Source organism: Delphinapterus leucas, chromosome 14, assembly GCF_059928025.1.
Source record: "Delphinapterus leucas isolate spDelLeu-1000000601 "Yukka" chromosome 14, BTC_Dleu_Yukka2, whole genome shotgun sequence".
NCBI classification, from domain to species: Eukaryota; Metazoa; Chordata; class Mammalia; order Artiodactyla; family Monodontidae; genus Delphinapterus; species Delphinapterus leucas.
The window spans coordinates 81,977,793-81,995,846 of record NC_143142.1 but is presented as its reverse complement, the minus strand read 5'-3'; the positions used below and the strand labels follow the sequence as shown (position 1 = coordinate 81,995,846).

General features: G+C 39.2%; 1 protein-coding gene across 1 annotated transcript in view; it reads right to left on the bottom strand.

Moving 5' to 3' along the window:
* Positions 1-18,054, bottom strand: part of DOK6 (docking protein 6) — a gene marked incomplete at its 5' end in the record, with an annotated part of 261,119 nt that overhangs the window by 102,165 nt on the left and 140,900 nt on the right. Inside the window, 1 exon segment of the mRNA XM_089894264.1 lies at positions 12,580-12,665. Coding sequence (XP_089750390.1) covers positions 12,580-12,665 — 86 coding nt within the window.

Genomic DNA, 18,054 nt, shown 5'->3' with positions numbered 1-18,054 from the left:
TCTCTCTCCATATAGATATCTATTTCTATCTATCTATCGAGAGATCATTCAAAAGTATAATTATAGCACTATAACATCTTGCAAAGCCAGTAGCTATTATGATGCTTGATAATTAAATCAGGTTATAATGTATATATAAATACCGTCAATACAAGTCTTGTGTTTGCTAAATCATGGTTCCACACTTAAACTTTAAAGCATGGTTTGTTCGTATTAATGTTAATGTAAACCACTGATCAACCACACGGAGCCTAGGACTTTAGGTGTTGATTACATTTTGCTTTCAACAATTTAATTATATTCTTTGCTCTTCTAAGACTATACAATTATTAGTGTCAACCATTATTTTGTACTCCCGATGTCTTAGCTCTTTAGATTTTGAGCAGACTCCAGTTTTCCTTTTTGTCAGAGTCCAGCATATTCGTGTATCCTTTTGGATGGTTATCCAGGTTCTCTTTTCGAGTGCTGACCTAGGTCAATGCTACCTTTGGTCCCAGTAAAAATTAGAGGCAAATAGAGTACTAGTGCATTGGAGATGAAGTAGGTGTTCATATTGAATAGTACTGGGCTTATCTGAGTGGTAGAATTCATGGCGAGTATAAAACACCAGGCAAGTTCTCCTCGATGAGAAGTGAAGCGATTAATACAATAGAAAGTGATGAGCATAGCATAAAATATGCTTCCTTTTTAAAACTAAATAGCGGCCTCATCATAATAGTAGAGAAACAATTTCTGTAACAATTTTACTACCTTTTTACTTCCAAACCCTGTTGGGAAGTCATAGTTCCTTTCTTGATAAAATGTGCTCTATTGTTACTCCCATCTCACAGAGTTCCTGCTTTCTGAATAGTGGATTAAACGACTCAGCACTTCCTCTCGCTGCATGGAAATTGCCCGTTTCCCTCAGCTTTCAGACAGCGGCTGCGTGCTCTTACTTTCCTTCCACCCACCCCAGATCACTTCAAATGCACCAAGACGCAAATCTACTCCTCAGTGCCTCCGAGACTCAACGTGGACCCCTCGGGTTCCTCTGCCCTTATTCCCATCCTCTGGACTAATGTGGAATTCTGCAACTTCCTATTGATTGTAAAGACCACCGAAAGAGTTACATTTGTTTTTTTTTTTAATAAATTTATTTTACTTATTTATTTTGGCCGTGTTGGGTCTTCTTTGCTGCACACAGGCTTTCTATAGTTGTGGTGAGTGGGGGCTACTCTTCGTTGCGGTGTACGGGCTTCTCATTGCGGTGGCTTCTCTTGTTGCCGTGCACGGGCTCTAGGCACGCGGGCTTTAGTAGTTGTGGCACGGGGGCTCAGTAGTTGTGGCTCACGGGCTCTAGAGCACAGGCTCGGAACACGGGCTTAGTTGCTCCGCGGCATGTGGGATCTTCCTGGACCAGGGCTTGAACCCGTGTCCCCTGCATTGGCAGGCAGATTCCTAACCACTGTGCCACCAGGGAAGCCCAAGAGTTACATTTCTTAAAGGAATACACTGTAAAAATATATCACTGTATTCACCATACCTTTATTTTCTGTGTTCTGATGCTTTGACATTTAGGACCTTGCTGACCTTAGAGAGACAGCCCCTCCCAGGGTTGGCCGATTCCTAGAGATGGTAAACTCACCTGCCCTAATCAGCCCAGGGTCAGTACCAGACACCCAGGGACAGTTCCTCCACCCCAGAGCACCCTGAAATGATTCAAACTCGCCAATCCTAAGCCTGCTCACGCTGCCTCACCAGGTTCACAATAAAGGCCCTTGCCTGCATTTCCCTTTCTCCCTCTGCTTCCTGGTACTTCTCCTGTGGCCCCCCCTGCCATGGCGGGCCCCCTCCTCTTTTCTTTTCTTTTTTTTTCTGTAGTAAACTTTTTACTGAAGTACAATACACTGTCCCACTATTGCATTGGTAACAGGTTTGACTGGCAATCAAACTCATAAGACACAGTAGCATTTGATCCAGCACTTAGTTTGCTTAGCTTTTTAGAAGGATTCAGGACAGGAAAGACCATGCACAGCCCTTCGGTCTCAGTGGAAGCCAGCAATTCTCCATGTGCATCGATGCTTGGGTCTCTCCTTTCTTGCCTAGAGACTTGTATATAGTTGCTGGTGATGAGGCCATGGAGTGTGGGGTTCATCTTTTTGTTTTTTTAATTTTTGAATTTTATTTATCTTTTTATACAGTCATTCATTTTATACACATCAGCGTACACATGTCAATCCCAATCTCCCAATTCATCACACCACCCCACCACCACCACCACCCACCCCCCGCCACTTTCCCTGCTTGGTGTCCATACGTTTGTTCTCTACATCTGTGTCTCTATTTCTGCCCTGCAAACCAGTTCACCTGTACCATTTTTCTAGGTTCTGCATATATGCGTTAATATACGATATTTGTTTTTCTCTTTCTGACTTACTTCACTCTGTATGACAGTCTCTAGATCCATCCACATCTCTACAAATGACCCAATTTCGTTCCTTTTTATGGCTGAGTAATATTCCATTGTATATATGTACCACATCTTCTTTATCTATTCGTCTGTCGATGGGAATTTAGGTTGCTTCCATGACCTGGCTATTGTAAATAGTGCTGCAATGAACATCGAGGTGCATGTGTCTTTCTGAGTTATGATTTTCTCTGGGTATATGTCCAGTAGTGGGATTGCTGGGTCGTATGGTAGTTCTATTTTTAGTTTTTTAAGGAACCTCCATACTGTTCTCCATAGTGGCTGTATCAATTTACATTCCCACCAACAGTGCAAGAGGGTTCCCTTTACTCCACACCCTCTCCAGCATTTGTTGTTTGTAGATTTTCTGATGATGCCCATTCTAACTGGTGTGAGGTGATACCTCATTGTAGTTTTGATTTGCATTTCTCTAATAATTAGTGATGTTGAGTAGCTTTTCATGTGCTTCTTGGCCATCTGTATGTCTTCTTGGGAGAAATGTCTATTTAGGTCTTCAGCCCATTTTTTGATTGGGTTGTTTGTTTTTTTAATACTGAGCTGCATGAGCTGTATATATATTTTGGAGATTAATCCTTTGTTTATTCGTTTGCAAATATTTTCTCCCATCTTGAGGGTTGTCTTTTTGTCTTGTTTGTAGTTTCCTTTGCTGTGCAAAAGCTTTGAAGTTTCATTAGGTCCCATTTGTTTATTTTTGTTTTTATTTCCATTACTCTAGGAGGTGGATCAAAAAAGATCTTGCTGTGATTTATGTCAAAGAGTGTTCTTCCTATGTTTTCCTCTAAGAGTTTTATAGTGTCCGGTCTTATGTTTAGGTCTCTAATCCATTTTGAGCTTATTTTTGTGTATGGTGTTAGGGAGTGTTCTAGTTTCATTCTTTTCTATGTAGCTGTCCAGTTTTCCTAGCACCACTTATTGAAGAGACTGTCTTTTCTCCATTGTATATCCTTGCCTCGTTTGTCACAGATGGGCCCCCTCCTCTTGAGAACCGTCAGTGACCAATTATCTTTTCAATGGCGTGATATGTAGGCTTCACCACACTTAAATAATAAAACCTACTGAAACAATTACCCATGTACTCTAATTTTTTGTTTATGAGCACTTATTAGGTGCAATATGAAATATATTTCCCATTTTTTCTATAATTTTCATAAAATATTTTTTAATTTTTTAAAGTTTATATTTTATTCACAGAGAAGTATGTTTTTAAATGTGGCTTAATACATACTTTTACATATTATTGTTTGCATTACAAAAGCTTTTTGTCGTGAGATATTATATTGCATAGGGATTCAAATTTAGTAATATGTCTACATTTGGATTCAAGAAATTCATGGGATGAGTCAATCTCTCTGCCTGTGGTGCAGAAAGTGTGAGAGAATTTTCCTTAAAAGCAGAGATCACTCGTTTATGTGAAGCAAGAAACTACAATATGTTTAAACTTCTCAACTGGTGAATGGATAAAAGAGTTGTAGTATATTCACACCACAATAAAAAGGAATGGACTCCCGTATATGAAGCACCACGGAAGAATCTAAAAAGGCATTATGCTCCATGAAGGTAGCCAGACATACATTTAAATGACATTCTGGGAAAAAGCAAAACTATAAGGATAGGAATCGGGGGCTGGGGGTGCGGTGGGTGGTCGCGCTTGCTTGGTGTCCGTTTGGAAATTAGAAATAATGCGCAAATGATTCTTAGCAAAAATAGCAGAATTTAAAACGCCATTCTAGGGCAGGAGTTACAAGTAACCAGAGGAGGGTGTTTTCGTCAGTTCTGTAGAGTCTGTCATCTAAAGCAACTTTGAGCAACTGTGGGCACAGTCTGAGCTTTTCTTTAAATGGCAATAAGGGTCTTACAGGAAAAGCACAGTGTGGGCGTAGCAGAGAATCAGTGAAACCTGCACAAATAAAGAAAGAAAGCCAAAGAAAACTCTAATAGGTTAAGGTTGTCACCATTTCTGTAGGGAAGAGGTAAGAGAAACACTCATATTAGAACTTCATTTATAGTTTGTCATTTATAATTGTAACAAGTCAGCGGTCTATTAACGTGCCCCATAGTTCTCATCATATGGTACCATTCTCAGCCAAAAGTTTCCAGTTAACTCCTCAAGGTGGAGCTTTGTAGAGTAACATGGGCCAAGTGAGCTTCAAATAATGAATCCCCTCAATAATCAGGTAGGCAGGAAAGAGACACAGTTTCATCTGTAAGAGTTCTTTCTGTGTTCACTCTGACCTCCCCAGGAAGACAGAAGCTAGTCTTTAGCCTGCTAAGCAAGGTGTGAGGAATAGCAAAGAATCCATTTGAATAGAGCTGGGACTTGGCTGCTGAAATGACATTGCTAAAGAATTCCTTTTGATTAGACTTTATATTCACAAATAAATTAGTTAGTTCCAGCAGAATCACTAATGGTTTGTTTTCTTGCTCTCTGCTGAGTGAACAAGTTACTGCAAATTGTCTTAACTGTAGTACAATGAATGCAAACGTAGTAGCCTCAAAAATCACGGTGCATAAGTAAGATGGGTTCAGAATGGTAATAGGAAAGCAAATAGACAGTCAATGGGGACTTTCAATGCCTACATGACCAATCCAAACCCTGATTTGACTTGTTTCAAATGCAGTCCCTTTACAGATGCAATGGAGCATGAGTCGTTCAAATGTAACATCAGAGAGTCTTTTATTTCAAAGACCGTGAGATTGGAAGAATTTATTCACCTGCAAAGCCAAATGTCAAATGTTGTGCTTCTCATTCCTCACCAGCCCTGTGGTTAACAATGCACCTGACTGACAGTTCTGCCACTCAGAACAGGGTGTGAGGGGTGGGAGACTGACACCTTCAGCTTGGCAAGTTGTGAGGCCACGGGCTACCTTGTTCATTGGCATGCGTGTGCAACACTCTGGGATCTGATTTCTAATTTCTCTTTTAAAATAGAAAACTCTAGTGTCCTTTAAGTTCAGATATTGTCTTAAAATTTTAAAAGACATAATACGTCTAATTAATAATAACTGGGCTCCTGTATACTGCGTGTCAAACACTGTCATAATTTCTTTATAAGTAGCACTTTTCCATTTAATTCTAAAAACAACCCCATGGCCTCGGCAAAATTAATCTCCAGTTTTCAGATGAGGATCTGACATTCAAAGGAGTTGATTCACAAGAGAAGTTTAATCCAGAATCGATTGCCTGAGATTTCATAGTCTAGTCTAAACCACTTCATTACATGACCTTAATGTGAGAAATTTATAGCGTCATGGAGCCAAACTTGGTCATATAAAAACTTGGTCATGCGTATTACTCATATCAAATCCTTCTTCCCTTGGAGTAATTCTGTGAGCCAACGAAAGCATAACTCAACTTACCTAAGTTCTTTATATGTTGACAAATACTCTCATCATGTTTTGGAGAATGTCACTGGATACATAAAATATTTATCATATAAAAATATCCCTAAATATTCAATAAGATGAATTGCCCTGCAAAATCTCCTTCTCAGTTCTTTGTGTCCAACTAAGATGGTACCCTGGTATTAGCGTCTGTTTGAAACGTATTTTTTATTTATTATTTTTTCTTTTGACTAAAAATATTTACTAAAATATTTACATTTGCTAAAAACATTTACATTTAGGGATTATTCATTTATAAGAAATATTAATGGATCATAATGTCTTTCTGAATGTATTTGACTTATTCCCTGGCAACCAACTGTGAACATATTGGGGATGGGCCAATCCAAAGGGTCAGACTGTCAAGGGATTTTACTGAATGTCAAATTTACCCCAATCAAGAGGTACAGACAAGGCAGGAAAAGGACTGGGCCCTCGAGAGCAGCTCCTCAGGACCTTCCTTCTGCTGCCGACGTGCACTACCTTCCTCAGATTACGTTGAGTTCTCTAAGTGACCTACGCGGCAGGCACACCCGGCAGGGAGTCAGGAAATGCACATCTTTATTTTATATCCCAAATATTTAGTTTAGGTGGCATTCTCTAGGGAGTGCTGCCTTATAAGTCCACCACAGGACTGTTGACCACAGGCAGTCTTAAACCAGGAGCATCCTGCTAGGGGCATTCTGTCGATAGGGAATCTGTTCCCAGCAATATCCTTAATCTATCTACCAGGAGGTCACTCAGCATGTTTACAAGACTATACACTAGACCACTTGCTTTCCTTCTGTCCCCTGGACATTCCTTTAGTGTTACTCAGGAGAAAAATGGATCACAGACGAGGAGCTTTAACTCTTTTCTCCACAGTGGAATACACTGTTGAACTTATAATTTTTTAGAATCATTTTGCTTGGAGTACTGATGAAGTTTAGGGCCAAGATGGGCAATTTAATTCCTATGTGATCCAAGCAGCAACGATTCTTGGTGAGGAACCAGGACACCAGTGCAGGCCACCATCTTGGGAGTGAGTTTTATTAATTCCATTTGGAAAGGAGGGGGTATGGAAAAGGTAGATATGTTTACAGAAATCCAGCACCCTTACTGGTGAAATAAGTCAACAGATACAAGAGTGATCAGGTATAGATCCAGGTATTTGTGGGGCCCAAAGCTTATAGAATTTTGGAAGTGATTTTACTGTAATAAGAAGAGTAGAAAAATACTGTACATCTACAAAGTGATGAAAATCATTCATCACATATGCAAATAGGTTGCAAGGGCCCCTGTTATTAGAGAGGGGTCCTGGAGACATAGATCACAGGCATCTCAGTAAATCTGTCTGTAGGAGAATATGATATTTATGCCAAAAGAACTGCATTCAATAATTATGAAGCTCTGGAAAACACATAAAATAAGTAGAAGAAATATGCCATAAAAGATTTTTAGTTAGAGGTAAAGCAGAAATAAAAATTTACAAAAAATTGTAGAGGGGGAAAAGAAACTATAAACACCTGTACAGGGTTGACTGCAGGCTACTAGTTATTAAACGTCTTATCATACGTCTGCAGGCCATTCTACCCCCGACAGCGTTAGTTTTCCAATGTTATCATGTTATAATGAGAGAAATAAACATTTTCTGACTTCTTAGCTGCCTGTACACTTCTAAGTCTTTCCTTCCTTGACTCACCAAGATATATTTATGAATTTTAGATCTTATTAAATAATAGTCATAGCAAGCGCTCTTCGTCATGCTTTCCCCAAACCAGGTTAGTCATTCTAGGGATAGATTGTGAGCTGGGTATACTGTATATCCCTTCAAAGAGTAGGGACTTAGTGACCATTTATGGACGAGTAACTGACATATTTTAGTCTCGATAACCTGGCGTGCAAAGTATTTCTAAATTTCTCAATTACAGTTTTAATTTCAAGGCGAATTTGGTGTGTTTTGAAAACACTATTCTTTAACATGTTTTCAATTTGTATAATTGAATCAGGAAAAAAAAAAAACAGTACTATACTTAGCACTTCATTTATTGTGAATTTCTGGAGAAGTGAGCTTCCTATGCACATTTATGGCAAGGTAATTGGCATGCTCAAAGACTTTGGTAGAATATATATATATTCTATATGTATATAGTATCCACAAAGGATTAAAAGTCAAGAAAGCTTTGTTCCCCAGTATTTCTGACATGAACTGATATTCTATCTTCTTTTCTACTTGACTCAGCATAACCTTTACAAAATAGGATGAAATTAATCGATATCTGGCAATATTGATGAGCGATTAAAACACATCAAGTAATGAATGGGAAAGTAAACATGTGAAGCCTTAAGGAGTACTTGGACAAACATCAAATGAAAATGGATGATTCAGAACTTCAAGGAGCAAATATATTTTCATATTAAAAACAGTGTAACAACAGTATATTTTCCATATCCAATAATTGTAATTCAAACAGTGTTTTTCAAAAGTAATGACTCAGAGGATACACAAGCTCATTGGTTAGTTTTTAACAAATATGAAAAATAAAATTCTCATGATAGTGGAATCTTCTAATGTTTAAAAAGGTAACAGATATTCAAATCAAATCATTCTTTTATCTGTGATTTAAAGATCACTATTTACATACAGTTGTTAAAAATAATTTAGTTCATAGATCATTTACTAAAATTTATGTCCAAATGTAATGAATTCTCTATGTGTTAATTTCCTGCTAATTCTACTTGTAAATTAAAAATATCTATTTGGAAATAGACTTGAAGGAAATCAGATCATAAACTCAGGGACTCCATTCATTTATTTTTTTGCTCCTCTTAAATGATACCAATTTGAGTTGTCTTACTGAGATACTGTAATTTATAACAAGAGATACATATTTAGTCTTAGATCCTGGCACAGAGCTCCTAAAAACCTTGGCATTTTAGGAGAAAACCTAGATGACCTTGGGTATGATGAGGGCATTTTAAATACAATACCAAAGTCATGACACATGAAAGAAATAATTGATAAGCTGGACTTCATTAAAATTAAAGCCTTCTGCTCTGAAAAAGACAATGTCAAGAGAATGAGGAGACGAGCCACGGACTGGGAGATCATATTTGCAAAAGCTACATCTGATAAAGGGCAGTTACCTAAAATATAGAAGAGCTCTTAAAACTCAACAATATGAAAACAAACAACCCAGTTAAGATGGCATAGGCATATGGAAAGATGCTCCACATCACATATCACCAGGGAAACGCCAATTAAAACAACAATGAGATACCACTACACACCTGTTGGAATGGTCAAAATTCGGAACACTGACAACACCAAACACTGGAGATGTGGAGCAACAGGAACTCCCAATCATTGCTGGCAGGAATGCTGAACGGTGCAGCCATTTTGGAAGACAGTTTGGTGATTTCTTACAAAACTAAGCATACTCTTAGCACACAAGCCAGCAATCACACTCCTTGATATTTACCCAAAGGATGTGAAGACTTATATCCACAAAACAACCTGCATATAAATGCTTATAGCAGCTTTATTCATAATTGCCAAAACCTGGAATCTAACAAGATGTCCTTTAGTAGGTGAATGGATAAATAAACTTGGTACATCCGGACAATGGAATATTATTTAGCACTAAAAAAAAAATGAACTACCAAGCCATGAGAAAACACAGAAGAACCTTAAATTGCACACTACCAAGTGAAAGGAGCCACTCTGAAAAGACTACACACTGGCATATTTCCAACGATACGACATTCTGGAAAAGGCAGAACTACAGAGATGGTAAGAAGAGCAATGTTGTAATTAGAGATTAAGGGTGGGGAGGGATGAATAGGCTGAACACAGAGCATTTTTAGGGTAGTGAAACATCTCTGGATGACACCACAATGATGGATGCATGTATATTTGTCCAAACCCATAGAATGTACAATACTAAGAGTGAACCGTAATGTAAACTCTGGATTTTGGGTGATTATGGTGTGCCGGTGCAGATTCATTAATTGTAACAAACGCACCCCTCTGGTGGGGCAGTTGATAATGGGGTAGTCTGCGCACGTGTGTGTTCAGGTGATATATATGAAATCTCTGTACCTTTGCTGTGAACCTAAAATTGCTGTAAAAATCTCTTTAATAAAACGGTAATATTGTAAATTTTATGTTATGTATACTGTATCACAATATAAACTAACTGAGAAAAAAAGAAAGTGAATTTTTTTTCTGAAAGTTTTTTATTCTTCTTAAAGTTAGTAGACTTAAATTTCAATTTAGGGCCTTGTGGCTTCACATATAAATTGACGTTACACACTCTTCTTCTTCAGGGATTTTTAGGAGGTCTATTTCACATGAAAGTTTAAGTAGTTTTAGGAGGGAAGCTTGGAGAAAGTTTGACATTTTGGAGGGACTGGATCGGGATTTGTCAGGTAGAAAGGAGACAAGGAAAGCAAAACAGAAGCCAAAGTAGATAATATTTATTAAAAAGAAGGAAGAGAAAGGAGCAAAAGGGGAGGGGTGAAGAGGAGTTGGCAGGAGGGGGGAAGGGGGCGTCTGGAGAGTAGAGGAAGGGGGAGGGGGAAGGAAGAAGGGGGAGGGGGAAGGAAGAACGGGGAGGGGGAAGAAAGAAGGGGGAGGGGGAAGGAAGAAGGGGGAGGGGAAGGAAGAAGGGGGAGGGGGAAGGAAGAAGGGGCAAGGGAGAGATGCATAAGAAATCTCTCACACCACGGGAAGTGTAATTAGGACAGGATGACACAGGAACGTGTTTCATTCCTGCCAAAATCGCCCTCACTTTAGGAAACAGGAATATGTTTTGACCGTATCTGGAGACTAATACACTTGTTATTTAAGTCACAGACACCTTGGACACAAAAGAAATGAAAAATAATACTATTCCCTCATCTTTAACTTTTTCCTGATTTATGATGCTGCTTCATTCTCAGATTTTGTTATAATAGGATCCTTCATTCCTATTAAGTGAAGAAAATACCAGACAGCTGGAAATAATTTCTGAGGTTTTGTTCTCACGGCTCTGCCTCATAAAGTAGCATAATTGTTGGTATTATCTATGCTGTCTCATTAGAGTAGAAATAGCCTAAGAGACTTATTTAGTTTTTCCTGCTTAACCTGAGTGATTAAGATAATCTTAGAACTGGTGCTGGGCTTCGGGGTCTTGCACATGACACTGCCCAGTTCCTCTGGGGCTGGCAGTCTCCCTCACTCGTGTGTCCTGTCACTCATTTCACAGACTTCTATGGCAGATACCGGGCAGGCTGCTAGAAAAACATCTCCTCTTAAAGGACTCTTAGGGCAGCGTGGAGTCTGACGAGGTGTGTAGGGCTTTGCAATCTGTGTGTTCAGTGCTATAGTGTAGAGGTTCTGTATACGTCATTATAGGAGCATCTAAGTTAAGGAAGGTTGAACGGTTGTGTGTGTGTGTGTGTGTGTGTGTGTGTGTGTGTGTGACGTGAGGGGTGGGGTAGGGGGAGGACTATTCCAGGTAGACAAGACGGCATGGACAGATGTAAGTAAGTAAGAAGGATCCTAGCGAGTATAAAATGACGGGAGCCAAGGATGTGTGCTGCAGGGAGGGGGACACTTCAGAAATGTTCAGATATTTGGGGAGCCTGGGAACATTATAAGTAGGAGCACAGTAGAGGCAGGATGCAGCCGCCTCGAAGAACCCTCACAATCCCCACGTACAGCCACTCCGAGTGCAGAAGAGGAAGAATGGCAGATGTGGGTGTCTGAAGTGGGCAAGTACAGGAACCTAAGCACCGCCTGGCTCACCTGTGGGGTGCAGAGAGGCCCTGAGCCCCATTGAAGATGTGAAGGGCAGAAGCCTGGGAGAGTTTGGAAGTAGCACTGGGTGATGAGCCAGGAGCAGAGGAAAATGGATGAGGCCACAGATTTGGCTGGCAGTTATGAGAACTCTACTTTGGTGTTAACTGGCCATCTTACCCTACTTCTGTGGTAGGTTTACTCACCCAAACAACCATATTATACCTTCTCTTGCATCAAATATTGAATACCTTTTTCCTCTAGCCTCACGGTCAGTTACCTTGCTTCGTATTTCACCAAGAAAAGAGAACCTATCAGGAGACAACTTCCACATGCCTCTATCGTGAGCCCCAAACGCCTGCCTCCACTTATATCATCCTCCATTGCACCTTCCTGTTTAAAATACATATATATATATATATATATATATATATATATATATATTTACTGTAGCTGCTCACTTGTTCACTAGATCCCATCTCCTCTCATCAACTCAAGGACATTGATTAGTGACGTTTCCCTCCTTCTTCTGCTTTATCATTTTTTCCCTCTGTATAGTATGACTCCTGTCTTCATGCAAATGTTTTTTAATATAGCTCGTCTTTAAAAAGAGTTTAACCTCACATTCTTTTCCAGCTACTTCTCTATTTCTGTTATCTTCACAATAAAATTTCTTGAGTCATCGCCCTTGCGGATTCTGATTTCTCTCCTCTCACTCTTGAACTCACTCCAGTCTTTTGCCCCCACGACTCCACTGAAACAGGTCTTTTCAAGGCCATCAGTGGCCTCTGATTTGCAAAATCAGCATGTTGCTTCTCAAGCTTCATCTTACTCATCTTCTCTGTAGTACTTAACATGGTTAATATTATCTACTTCTTGAAGCATTTTTACCCAGGAGTAAGTAATGGATGTTTGTGTCTTCTCTTCCCATAAGTGAGGCATTCAGGTATATAACTTAAAAGCAATCTACTTGCTGGTGACTCTTCCCTGATATCCAGATACATATACGCAGCCACCTCCTCAAATTCCACTTGGTTGTCCACGAGATATCTCAAACTCACCATGTCAGAAAACAAACTGGATTTTCAACCCAATCTTTCACCCTTTCAGTATTCTACATTACAGTAATTGGCATCTATATTTTTCTGGTTGCTTGGTCCAATTCTCAAAGTCAATGGTTAATTCATAGGTTTTTTTTCCACATTCCACATCTATTCAGACTCTAAATTTGATAGTTTATCCTCTTCTCCCCTGGTAAACTTTGGTCCATCATCACTTGTCTGGATATTGTAACAGGATCCTAACTGTTCTCCTTGCTTTCATCATTACTTCCCTATAGTCTGGTCTCCATACAACATCTGGAGCAAATCTCTTTTATAATATAACAGAGGCTGCATCTTGCTGATCTAAGTATCCCAATGGCTTCTGAATCCAATCAAAGTAAAACCTAAAGTCCTCAATAAGCCTCAGAGGATGCTACTTAGTCGGGCCCAAAGCATCTGTCTGGTGTCATCTCCTAAACCTTCCACACTCACTCTGCCCTGGCCACGTTTTCTACTCTTTAAATATAAAGCGCAGTACTGTCCCTGGCTGGGACTTTGGGTTTGATACTCCCTCTTCCAAGAGTGTTATTTCTCAAATAACCACCTACAAAGCTTCTTCTTCACTTCCTTTAGGTATCTACTGGAATATCACCTTAAATAAGATGTCTTGTTTGACCAATTCTATCAAATAGCATCCATCCCCATCATGCCTATACCTTTACTATGTTATGTTTTTTCTCCAAAACACTCATCAACACCTGATATATTATTTATGTTTATCCCAATGTGCTTATTTTGTTATTGTCCTGCCTCAACAACCTATAAGCATCATGAAGGCAGAGACCTTTGTCCTCTGAGTCATCCAAGCACCTAAACAATGCCTGGCATATAATAACAACACAATAACTACCATATTTTGTCAAATATAAAACACCAAGGATTATAAGACTCACCCAACTTTATGTATCACAGTTATGCTCTTATACAAAGTTTTTTTTAATCTCTTAAAAATGTATGTATTATAAAACTCAGGCTCACTTGTCATAGATTATTATATGTTACTTTTATATATGCATAAAAAATGTAAGTAAAATAAGTTAACAAAGGAATTTCTAAAACGTTTGCACATACAGAGTCCAACTCTTCTGAATCAATCCAGAATTACCAATGTCCTTTGTTTTTCTTCTTTCACAAAATATTATTTCATTTGCCATCAGGAGTGTTAGTGGTACACAGTTCTTTATTAAAGAGTATGCTGCTTTTGACTTTAAAATTTTCTTCTAAACCACTGACACCCATTCTACAAGTTTTATGCTGGCTGGTGAATACTTTATCTACAAGAAGGTGTTCACAAAAAGTTTTGTTTTTCTCAAATGGTCCTAAAATGTTTCTTGAGTGAAACACTGAAGAGTTGACATTAAACTGAAATATAATTAAACTCAAGAAGTGAAGCACTAACATTACATGTAGCTTCTATTGAAGGGATGAAAACATTGGCATCAATGACCAAGGCTGTGTGCCTGCAGGTAATGGCAACTACATTGCTAGCACCACCTGGCGGCCACCATTGAATGATGCCATTCAATGTAAATACCATAATAGTAACAACATAGATCTCAATTCCAGACATGTGAAAATATGTGCATCTTTTGAATGAATCAATCAGTCATTAATAAACAAATGGTTCAAATGTTCTAAAAAAGCCAGCCTGGATTAGTCTCCTGTGAGATGTAAGTCTCATTGGTGGAGGTGGAGACCTGCCACATCCAAGGAGGAGATCAAACCAGAACTTCCATCTCTTTCCATTGATTCTCATCCTCTCGATTCCAGCAATCGTTCCTTGATTTAATGACTATTACTAAAGTTTAGGAACTTTTTGAAGGAGAAGTAAAAAACCTGAAAGGAAGCCAAAACTGTCATTGGAATCCCTATAGACCAATTAATGAAAAGCAATTCACATTAAAGTATGTATGGGTTCAATAAAAATGTACTGAACCTTAAAGTTAATGGAGCAAAAATTAAGATCAGAGCCTCCATTTCTTGATAAGAATGGTTTCCTAAGTCATTTAATTAATGTTTTATCCTAGGGGAAAAAATTAGTCCCAGTGTTGTAGTAGCAAGAGGTTTACCAAATTAGGCACACACACAAAAGACACTAAGTTCCTCAAAGGCTTTGTCTTAGTATTAATTCTCTGGAAGTAAAGGAAAAGTTTATACAGACATAGGACTTTTTAACATCACATATATCCGTGATGCAAATTTTTCAAGGAAGAGGCCTTTCTTATTCCCTATACTATGTAATTGAAACTCAATGGAACATGATAATTTAAATCTTTTTGTGACATTGAAAATCCCATTAATTATGAGATACTTTCAATCATTTGTCAAATACCATGATGTTTTAGAGAAAGAGAGATGACTAAATAATCCCTGTCTTTAATGCGCTCATAGGGTACTTGGAGAGACAGATGGACCAATGGTTATAATATAAAGTAGGAAATGTAATAAAAGAGATTTAGTGAGTAGGTACTGAAATCACAAAAAGGTTATGGATTAGGAAAATTAGTTCACTTATGCTGTGTAATTAAAAAAATAATAAAGGTAACTTCAAACCTCAATGGCTTAACACAACAAATGCTTATTTCTCACTCAAGCTACATCTGATACGTGTCTGGGCAAATCACCAGGGCAAACTGGATTCAGAAACCCAGGCTCCTGCAATCTTGTGGCTAAGGCATTTCAGCAATAGACCACTTCAGCTGCACAGTGGGTGAAAGTGTTGGAAAATTCTTCAACAGGCATGCTCTAGACTAATTGTACACCCCCCCTCCCCAGTTTATATATTGAAGCCTCGAACCCCAATACGACTATATTTGCAGAAAGGGTCTTTCTGAGATAATTAAGGTTAAATGAGGCATAAGAATGGGGCTCTGATCCAATAGGATTGGTGTCCTCATAACAAGAGACACAGGAAACTTGCTTCCTCTCACTCCCTTTCCACCATGTGAGGGTACAGTGAGAATGTGGCTGTCTGCAAACCAAGAAGAGAGCCCTCACAAGGAACCACTCAGCCAGCACCTTGATCTTGGACTTCTCAGCCTCCAGAACTGCAAGAAATAAATTTATGTTGTTTAAGTCTCCCATTCTATGGTATTTTGTTACGACAGCCCAAGTTGACTAACACAAGACATTCAAATACTCTGGCACAGAGGCAATGCACATTAGCCCCTTGTCCAGAACTGTGTCTCATGGGGCCCACCTAATTGCAAGGGGAAAGGTAAATACAGGGGAGTCGGTGGACTGCTTGGTAAGCACGACTGTCTCTGCCACAATCATCACTTCTGGTCAACAAAGATCCCTTTCCTCTCTTTTTCCTACACACTCAACCCTTCCCTAAAGGAGACAAACCGAAAAGCAATTCATCCAGCCCTTGATTCCAGCTCCAGGTCCAGAATCTGCAGGTGATATGCAACAGTATCTAAATCAGTTCCCGATGTGACTTCTCTTGATTCCAAAAGAATGATCTAAAAGGAATTTTTCTGCTTTTCCCCACCTAATGAACAGTGGTTCAAGAGGGTCAGGAAGCCCAGCACTGCAGACACTCCCCTTTAAGCAGAGGGAATAGGAGACATGCGGAAGGCGGGACTGGCCCTGGTCATTCTGAAATGCTGCTCACCAGGTAACCTGAGGTTCCTTACCCTAACTAAGGGTTAACAGTGATCCTTGACCCTCATTCTGTACCCACCATTTTGGATTTTTTTTTTAAGACGTACTTCTCAGATTTGCTATAATATTTTGTTTCCTCTTCCCCAAACCTCTCTCTTTTGGTTTAAAGGTGCTACCTTGACTTTGTCAAGTTCTGTAGGAGCACCACTCAATCAATCCTTTACCCTCGGTCATCTTTTATAATTAAAAGATTATCCTAGGCACCATACTCTTAAGCTGCCCTTTACCTCAAACGCCTTTATCGAGAGGTTTTAGCAATAAATGTGGAGACTATACTCTTATTCTGTTCTTTTTCTTGAGGCTGTTTTAACTTATTTTTGTCACTTAAAAAAGGCTTTCTTAATTTTATCTCCTTACTCTTTGGTGACTCAACATACTTATCTTTTCCAATTTTGCAGGGGTTTGATTTTTTTCAAATCCCTTTCATTTTTGCTTGCAAGTTCTCAAGTTTTCCCTGAGATCCTTTCTTTGTAGTCTCTTGCGAGCCAACAAACATTTTGTTTTCTAACTTCTTCCCCTAGATGTTGTTAGGAAATACAGTTAAAAACAAAATCTTCTTCCAATCTAGAAATCCTCTCCACAAAAGTAATAGAGAAAGAAAATACTCTTGATATCTTATTCATATTAAACCAGAATGTGATGCACATCACAGGCAATCTGCTAAGAGACTGCAAAGAAAAAGACATCTCGCCCTTTTCATAGTCACAAGCAGATATAACCCACTATGTACATGTTCTCAAGATAAACAATAACTGGTCTCAAGTAAGAGGATGTGACAGCAGCATTTGCCACAGAGTTCATCCTAGATTCACCCGGTAACTGGAGTGACCACCTAGGTTAGCTACTTGGTTTTATCTAGAGGAAAAACAAACTTCTCACACCTTTATGACAGGAGGTAGTTTTGCAATCTGGAGCCAAGCACCACTGACGTTAGGCTCCTACTCTCCCACAGAAACTGGGGGTGAGGGGCACTCTCTCCTTTCATGTTTAAGAAGTGGTTCCTGAGTCCCTGAGAGAGAGAAGGGCACTCCTGGTTCTTAAAGCTGACAAAAGATCTATTTCATTTTCAGAAGGATTTATATGCATTTCAGATAGAAGAAAGTACTCACAATTTTACATTTTCTAAAGTAAGTAAGTTCAAAGAAAAAGGGAGGGGAGAGCAATCTTTCCGCCCATTTTCAACAGAGAATGAAGTCTCTTAATTTTAATTTGTATTTGGTCTTACAATCCAGAAGCTCATTACACGTGCGGTTGTCCTGGCAAGTTATCACACGTTTCACCCAGAGGCAAGAGCTCTGTCAGCATCTCATCAACTGCATGACATCTCTTCTCCAGCTCCCACATCCCTCTCCTCTATCCCCGGCACAACCGTGATTTCAGTGCCACAGATCTTAGGGCTATTTATTTATTTATTACTGCAGCTGGTGCTCTTCCTGCTATCAATTTCTATCAGGATCAAACAGACTTATCCCTAAATAACAAACAAAGTGTCAGTGGTTTAATGCAGCAGGAATTTCTCATTCATACTAGTCCACTTTGGTTCTGGGCATCTATCCTGGGCAACCAGGACAACATTGGCATAGGAAATAAGTGCATTAGCTTAAACACAGATCACTTCTGTTCATAACCCTTCGTTGGGAGCTAGTCAGATGGCGCCCCAGACTGCCCTGGGTGTT